Source organism: Cryptomeria japonica, chromosome 11 (assembly GCF_030272615.1).
Source record: "Cryptomeria japonica chromosome 11, Sugi_1.0, whole genome shotgun sequence".
NCBI lineage: Eukaryota > Viridiplantae > Streptophyta > Pinopsida > Cupressales > Cupressaceae > Cryptomeria > Cryptomeria japonica.
In genome coordinates this window covers 274,789,736-274,799,123 of record NC_081415.1, presented here as the reverse complement: position 1 = coordinate 274,799,123, position 9,388 = coordinate 274,789,736, and the positions used below count along the sequence as shown (strand labels likewise).

The 9,388-nt window shown below is 34.7% G+C and overlaps 1 protein-coding gene across 1 annotated transcript; it reads right to left on the bottom strand.

Moving 5' to 3' along the window:
- Positions 1-7,090: 7,090 nt before the first annotated feature.
- Positions 7,091-9,388, bottom strand: LOC131860178 (uncharacterized). Its single transcript, XM_059214554.1, has one exon. It carries the CDS (start codon positions 9,386-9,388, stop codon positions 7,091-7,093), a length of 2,298 nt encoding a protein of 765 aa, XP_059070537.1.

Here is a 9,388-nt window from a genome sequence, read left to right as displayed (position 1 = left end):
AGTGAGGCCTATTTCTAGTACACTATCTTGTCTGCTACGTGCCTAATTTCTTTATTATTAATTTTTTTGTTTAATATGGTCTATAGCTAATGTGTTTGTGATGAAACAACTTAGCAAAATCTAACACAGTTTCAAGTTTATCTCATTGGGGGCAACTTTTTTCGATGAGCAAATTTTGTTTCCCCTTCACAATCTTGGTAAGATCTCTCTACTTTACCTTCACATCTCTTGATAATGATATGCTCACTAAAGTCGGGGCGAAATATAACGTCATAAATTGCACTCGATGCAATTCTACATCACATAAGTGCATTTCCTTTAAGCTGATTAAGATCATTCTTCGGATTGCCTTGTCAGCTAAGAATCTAGCCTTTTGTCAACGATGCTAACCATTTGACTTATGGACACTAGCATTCCGCGAAGACATCTGCATGCCACACTAACATCCCGCGAATATGTCAATCCACAGGTGGTCGTTTGGTTGTTATGCATGTTCCTGGATGAGTTTGTAACACCTCTATTCGTGGTCACCGACGTCGGGATTCTTATTGGGGCTCTATATCTCACTCATTTGAGAGGATTTTGGGACATCTTTATCATTTGGATAAATTCTCAAGCTCTTGGCATATTTTCTACATCTCTCACGGGTTTTTCCAGCATTCACCATTCGCCATTTTGACATCTTCAAAGAGTTTTAGGGTTTTGATCTCATCCCTTCAAGTGTCAACTTCTTGAGTGTTGAAGGGAAGTTCTCTCCCTCTCCTCATTTACATTTCATAATATCGCATTCATTGTCTTCTATTTAGCATATTCCCTGTTTTGTTTATCTACTTCTATCTTTATTATTTTCCATACATTCATGGCTATTATCTTGAATGTTTGTGGAGGTGTAAACACCAAAATGGAGGTCTGACTGGGGCGAACCTCTTAACACAACCCCAACATTTTCCCTTTTTTGCTTGTGTGCAAGTTTGTGATCAAGGGAAAGAGACTATCTTGCTAGAGGCTTCAAATCGTGGACCAGATCTAAGCTTCCTTTGTCTTTCCCCATCTTCTTTTAGCTATTCACATTCTGTTCTTTTCATTTTATTTTACACAAGATCATTAATTTAGCATATTATTGTGCCCACGTCCATTGTACTCTGTCCATACAAGGCATTAGTGCATCACACTGGTGTTCCAATTCTGCACATTCGTCCTGAGAATAGAGACCTAGCAGAGGTCTTTATGGTGTTAATTATTTAGTTTTGTAGTTTGCATCCCTTGGCTTACCTTTAGCGCATGTAAAGTGAGGTAGAGAGAAGGTTGGTTTGTTCCTTGAAGTTCGTCACTTTGAGGGTAGCAAATCCCGCCCTCTACACTTTTTATCCTATTATTGTAATGATATCATTTTGATAACTTTAAGACTTAATTTTAGTGTTTTGCTTTCTCGATATCTCTTTTATTTATTACCTTTTATTCAATCTCTTAAAATAAGATATATCTCTTTGTAGATATCTACATACTTTAATATATCTTAAATTTTACAAAAGTAAATAATGGAGATATCTTGATTTTTTTCTCTTTGTTTCCTCTTAATCATTGTAAGGCTGGCAATTAAGAATTTAATTCCTTAGAAGTTCAATAGTTCCTTAGAATTTATATTCTTAATTATCTCTTTTATCTTTATATTGGTTCTTAAGTTATCTTTTTGTTAACTTTTGGTTGTTTTTGTCATATTTTGAAAAAAAATTCTAACTCGTACTTTGTGCACTTTCTCCTCCATTGTCTCCTCTATTTTATTCATTCCAAGTCTGCAAACTTTCATTTTTACTCATACAGTTACTCTCTTACATTTAGATGATGAATCACAAAGTGAGTTTTGAAACATTGATCCAAAAAATTCATACACAACTGAATCCAAAAATCTTCATACAATATCAATCATAGACTGTGGAAATCTAATAAGTTTAAGCTTGGAAGTAAGCAAATTAAAAAAAAAGTTGTTGAAGCACCCCCTATATATGGTTGATGGAAGAATATTCAACACATTTGACAACAATGCCCGAAATGAGACATTGCTGCAAAACTAATATTTTAAATAAGAGATTAATCTTCGAGTTTGGTTGTATGACCATTCAAGATAATAATAGATTAATTATTAAGTGAAATCTCATATTAGGCAATTTATTTTCATCTTTAATACTCTGCATTAATAGAATCACACCATCATGTACAACAACTTAAAGAAAGATGGTACAATAGTAAGTAAATCATAAGACTTCAACCTTAATGAAGATATGGCCTCTTTTAAGAAGGTAAGATCAATATATATTAGCACCTTTTTTTCTTGTAGAGTGCATTTCATACAACCAAACTTTGTCCTAAGAATGTATTGTGACCTTCCAACAATATTAATATCATTCAAAGATGTACTATGCTCCAAGAAATTCAACCCGACTTTCAAATATGTATGATAGCATCTCTATATCAATAATCAACGAAAATATTGGTACAACTAGGAGGGGAGAGTAAGAGGGATGTGAAGAAATACATAAACGTTGTTATCATTTGTTTAGATCACTTGTAAAGTAAAATAAAATAAATTCGTGTTATTAGATCTAGAGGCGTTTTATAACAAGTGTTAAAGTGTAAGTATGTTAATAAAAACTCCTACGTTTTATTTTAAATTTTAAATCATTTAAATACCAAGTATTAAAATTTTAAATAGTATTTAATAATAAATATAGATATAAAAAATTAGATGAATCATTTTTTATTTTTTTTATTGTTCGTAAGGGCTTTCTTTCTTAAACACATTTTTTGTTTTTTGTTTTGTTTTATAATGCATTGATTTATTAGAATAAATAAATAAACTAGCTTTGTGTCATTTATTTAGTTTAAAGTAATAAATGCTTTTGTAAGAAATAATTTGTTTTTGTTTTTCTTTAAATTTTTAAAAATATCTAAAACTATCAAATAATTTGTTTTCCTAACAAAAATAATTAAAATTTGAATAACAAAATTTATGTGTATAATGATTAGTAATATGATTATATATTTTAAGATGACTAAATAAATTATTAAAATTGTCCAAAAAATACCAAAATCACTTCAATATAAAAAAAAATGAGAGAGATGGTTTGTTCTTCATACTTGTGAATGAGGAGTTTTGAAATATAAAATTGAGAATTTGGGATAGTAAAATAAAAAAATCAAACTGCACTTGGCCTAAAGATAGAGTAGGTCCTACAAATGTGACTTTCTTTTTAAAAAAAAATATAGTTTTGATTGAAGTGCCCAAAAAATATAGTTATACTTTTGAGCTTTGAGCTTTCTCTACTATGCACTCAATGATTAATTGTTGGCTTGTTTTCCTTAGTTTTATGCTCTAAATTATAGAATGTACATTGTTCTTGACCAAAATTTGACAGTCATGTCCTACATTTGATTCTATTTCTACACAACATTTTTCATGAGAACAATGATTTTTTATTTTTTTTTACACATACATGAGCATTTTTTAGTTTGACATTTTTCCCTGTTAAACATGAGTACTTGAAATCCTAGACTTTCAATTTACCATATCAATGCAATGCAAATGATATGCTACTATGATCAACCTCATCTACGAGTTATTAATTATAGTGGAAAAAAGCATATTGTGAGCATGAAGCAATCTGTTTGACTACAAGATGCAATAGAAGCATTTGCAGCCTGACAAAGATTATTAGTAATTTTTTGAATTGGCATTGAGTGTTTGAGCATTTCTACAGATATAGACCATGGTATGGAATATTTACATTATGATTGTCTTTTGTGAATTGTGCATTGTGATTTAGAACCTAGCAATATGATCCTAGATCTATCGGCTATAACTATCATATTTGAGCTTTCATTGCTATTTGTTAGTAATTCAAATTTGATAAAAAAATCTTAAGATTTCTTTGGCTGTAGTTGTACTTCCATTGTATATAAATGGTTTTAAAACAAAAACTTGAACAAAAGTACTAATGTCTCCATTTTAGAGTTCTTGTTTTATTATAGTATATTAAAGTTCAAGTATTGATTCATGTGCAAAGGTAGGAAAATTGTAAATTTGGGGATTTTTTCAAGATTTCACCAATAGAGTTGTAATGTCCCAACCTCGCAAATCTGGACTCCTGCGCTCAATTCCCCTTGGACCCGAGTTAACCTTCGGCCCCGTCTCTGCCTATGTTTCCTTCCCTTGCGTTGTCCTTTTCGTGTGTTTTCCTTGCGTTCTATTCTTCTACGTCTTTCTCCCTCTCTCCTCTGACCTCCCACTCGATGGGATGCCAACGCACATAAATATCCCTCCGAGCGAAGATACACAGTCATGCCTTTGTAGAAGAGACGTGACTTATTTAAAGTCACGTCCGCACCTTACTGTCCATCGCCCTGGGGTTACGACCTTTGGGAAATACCCAATGCGATCTTCTTAATATTAATAGCTATTTACTAATATTTGTCATTAAATTAATAGTTAACAATGATTCATACTAATTAGAGTTTTAATAAATATTTGTTGCAAAGTGTATTTTATATTTATTATTTTGTAGCACCCATTATATAAAAAATTATGTATTATATTTTTAATAATATTTAAATAAATATTTGTTGCAAAGTGTATTTTATATTTATTATTTTGTAGCACCCATTATATAAAAATTATGTATTAATAATTATATTTTTAATAATATTTTATGGTAGCGTTAATTTAATAATTAGAGCGTAATTATTAAATAATGAATCATTTCTTATAAATGGAAGGTATAAATAATTACAAAATGTGGGGTCATGACAGCCCTCCCCACTCAAAATTGCTTGTCCTCAAGCAATCTGGGATTTAGATGATTAATGGTCTCATCTCCTTCCCATGTAGCATCTTCCCTAGGAAGGTTCTTCCATTTGACTAAATACTCCGTTATGGTCCTCCTCCTTAATTTTCTTTCTCGTTTGTCAAGGATAAGTTCAGGTTCCAAAATCAACTTCCCTTCATTATCAATTGGGGGTAGCTCGGTACAAGGGAGAATGTGTTGACCTAAAACCTTTTTTAGCCGGGATACATGAAATACATTGTGTATTTTGCTGTGATCGGGTAGCTCCAATTCATAGGCCACTTCACCTATTCTTCTCAAAATTCTATAAGGACCATAGAATCGTGGTTTCAATTTCTCAGCTCCACTGATTTTAATGGATGACTGCTTATAAGGTTGGAGTCTTAAGAATACCAAGTCTCCTACTTCAAATGATCTTTCAATCCTTTTTTTGTCCGCATACAGTTTTTGTTGGTTCTGTGCTTGGTGAAGATTATCTTTAAGGGCATTCATGATATCTGTATTCTGCTGGAGGAAATCTTTTGCACCTGGTACATGATTTTCTGATCGGATGAGATCCCCAAAGGACGTTGCTTCATACCCGTAGAGGGCTTTAAAGGGACTCATTCGAATTGACATATGATGGGTTGTGTTGTAACAATACTCCCCAAGATGCAGCCATTTGACCCAAGCATTCTGCTGACCTGACACATAATTCCTTAGATAACCTTCTATCCATTTGTTTACTATTTCTGTTTGCCCATCGGTCTGTGGATGATAACTGGTACTTGGAGTTAACTCTGTCCCTGCTAGTTTAAATAGTTCTTGCCAAAATATGCTAAGAAATCGTCTATCTCTGTCACTCACAATATTTTTGGGTAAACCGTGTAGCTTGAAGATTTCTCTAAAGAAGATGTCAGCTACGTGAGATGCTCCAAAACTTGAAGGAATGGCCATAAAATGTGCATATTTTGTTAATCTGTCTACTACTACAAAAATGCAGTCTTTATTCTGTACCTTTGGAAGTCCTGTTATGAAGTCCATAGATATACTCTCCCACTTTTGATTTGGAATTGGTAGTGGTTGGAGTAATCCTGAAGGGAAAGTGTGTTCTTCTTTATTCCTTTGACACACCATGCATTCTTGGGTGTGTTTCAGTACATCTTCCTTTAACCCTTTCCATGAAAATCTTTCTCTGATCTGCCTGTAGGTTTTATAAAGTGTGTAGGAAGGTCATGATAAGTCCTTATAATGTCTTTTTTCATATTTGACCCTGATGGAACATAGATTCTGTTTTTGTAGAGAATGAGGTCATCAATTACCCGGTAATTTTCATCTGTTTCTTTTCCCTCTAGAATGTTGCTAGAGAATTTGTCTTTGGCATATTCGGTACTTAGAGCTGTCTTCCAATCTATAGATAGGACTGATAAGGACCCCAAGTAAGGTTTCCTTGAAAGAGCATCTGCCACAACATTATATTTCCCTTTCATATATTCTATGTCGAAATTATATGCCTGAAGTTTACTCACCCATTTCTGTTGTCTATCATTCAAATCTTTTTGATTGAGAAAAAACTTCAAACTGTTATGATCAGTTTTAACTATAAACTTCCCACATATCAGGTATTGTCTGAACTTCTCTAATGCATGCATAATAGCTAGCATTTCTTTATCATAAACTGAATAGGTTCTTTCTGTGTCTCTAAGTTTCCTGCTTTCAAAGGCTATGGGGTGTTTCTTTTGCATTAAGACGGCTCCAATGCCTTCTCCTGAGGCATCACAATAAAGCTCAAAAGGTGCTGAAAAGTCCGGAATTGCTAAAACCGGGCAAGTACTCATTACCTCTTTAAGTTTTTCAAATGCGGATTGGGCTTCATCTGACCATAAGAATGCTCCCTTCTTAGTTAAATTGGTTAAAGGAGAAGTTAGCTTTGAAAATCCTTTAACAAATCTTCTATAGTAACTGCATAAACCTAGGAAACCTCTGAGATGAGTGAGGGTTCGGGGCCTTGGCCAATTTTTGATGGCTTCAATTTTTTCTTCATCCACCTTAACTCCATGGGTGCTGATCTTATGACCAAGATACAAAATTTCTTCCATCCCAAACTCACATTTTGACATTTTGGCAAAAAGAGAATGTTGTTCAAGTAGGCCCAATATTTCATCTATGTGCCTCAAGTGTGCTTCCCAAGTTTTGCTGTAAATCAATATATCATCAAAAAATACTAACAGGAACTTCCTCAACTGTCCCCTGAAGATGTGATTCATGCATGACTAGAAGGTGGCAGGGGCATTTGTAAGGACAAATGGAAGGACCAAAAACTCAAAGTGGCCATAGTGGCATCGAAAAGCTGTTTTGGGGACATCTTCCTTCCTCACTCTTATCTGATGGTATCCCGATCTCAAATCTATTTTTGAAAAGTATACTGCTCCATGTAATTCATCTATAAGTTCGTCCACCCTAGGGATAGGGTATCGGTTCTTTATAGTCTTCTTATTGAGTGCTCTATAATCAATGCACATCCGCATGGTCCCATCCTTCTTTTTCACCAATACAATAGAGGAGGCGAAAGGACTGGAGCTAGGTTGAATGTGCCCCATTTCTAGAAGCTCTTTGATAGCTTTCTCAATTTCTTCCTTATAGCCCCTTGGATGGCGGTAAGGGGTGGTAATTACTGGTTTTGCACCTTCTTCAAGTTCAATAGTGTGTTCAAATCCTCTCTTGGGTGGCAGTCCTTTTGGGATATCCTCAAACACTTTTTTATGTTTTTTTATAATGGGTTTAATATCAACATGAATGGCTTCCCCTTGGTTTGAATTTTTGTCTAGTACCATGCATTGGGCAGCCCACTCTCCCTGGCAACGTCTAAAAATCCTTTCCATCTTTTTGGAAGTTACCATTCTGGTTGTGCCATCATGCAACCCTTGGATTAGTACTTCCTGTCCATTTTGAGTGAAACATAACTCCAATTTGGGGTGATCGAGGTAGAATCTTCCCAAGGAATGTATCCATGGAATTCCTAGGATTACATCTGAATCCCCTAACTCTACCACATAAAAATCTTCTTTGGTAGGGTGTTTCCCTAATGTTATGTTTAATTGAGGGATCTTTTTGTTACATGAGGAAGTGGATCCATCTGCAAGAGCTACTTGGAAACCCTTAAACTCTTGTGTTGTCAGCTTCAATCTTTTTACCAAACTTTTATCAATAAAGTTGTGGGTAGCCCCGCTATCCAGGAGCGCAATTACTCTCTGCCCTTTGATCATACTCTTGATTCTGAATGGATGGTGTTTTGAAGCTACGGAAATTGCGGCTAATGATACTTGCACATCTTCAGTAATTTTTCCTCTTTTGCTTGGGGGTTCATTGAGTTCTTCTTCTTCATCACTAGATAAGGCTTCCAAGTTGTGGGCTTGGCTCTTCCTCCCACATATGTGACCCGGTTGCCACTTTTCTTTGCACTTAAAGCATAGCCTTTTTTTCTTAAGCATATCTATTTCATTTCCTTCTTTGCAACTGTGACCATATTCCCATTTCTCATGACAATGGTAACATACGTTCTTTCTTTTACTCTCTTCCCTTTCTTTAAAGGTGTTTCCCTTCCTAGGCCATTCTTTAGTATGTATATTTTTAGTGAATGTTTTGGAGGGTTTCTCCCAAGTTGAAGTGTCTTCTAGGCCCAATGCTTTATCTATGGCATCGTCTAGAGTAGGAGGTTTTAATGCTCTCATCAATCCTTTAATGGAGTCTTTGAGTCCCTCCACAAAAAGATAGGTGAGCCTGTCCTCATCCACTCCTGAGACCCTTACGGAAATTTTTTGAAATTCAGTGATGTATTCCTCCACTGTTCCCCTTTGTCTTAAGAGGGTTAGTTCTTTGAAATCTTTTTGTGGGTGTTTCCTCTCAAATCTCTTAATGAGTTTCTGAGTGAACTCGTCATATGTAGTTATACCATCATGACCTTGTGTGAGGGTGCCATGATACCACCACTCATGGGCTAAACCTTCTAGGTGTAAAATGGCAAATTGAACTGCATCATTTTCTGTCATGGGGCTGAGATTTAAGTATGTATTAAGTTTTTGTATCCATGCTTGGGCTGCTATTTTCCCGGAGCCATCAAAGTTAGGTATTGATAGTTTATTTACTTTGTGTTTTAGATCCCTGCTGAATGGTTTTCTCCTAGGGGTTTCATTTTTCTTTGCTTCACAAAACTCCCTAAAAGATACAATCTCTCTTACTTCTGGCCCTAGTTTAGCATAGGCCATGGCTATTTCTTCTGTATTATTCATGGAGGAGTTATTTGTTTCTTCCCTATTATTTCCCTCTCTAGGTAGGAAATTGGGTTTTTGTATTCTGGAGCTGGAAGATGTATTATGAGTGTTTTCAGAATGATTAGAATTTTCTTCTCTGCCATTGGAATGATTTCTAAGAGTGTTCATGGTAGTATTCATATCTTGTAAGGCTTGAAGCAAAGCCTGACTTGTTTTTTCATTTTGCTCCATTAGAGCTTGAGTTTTTCTATCATTGTTTTCCATGAATGTTCTAAGTTCATTTTCCAATGGTTCACCCAT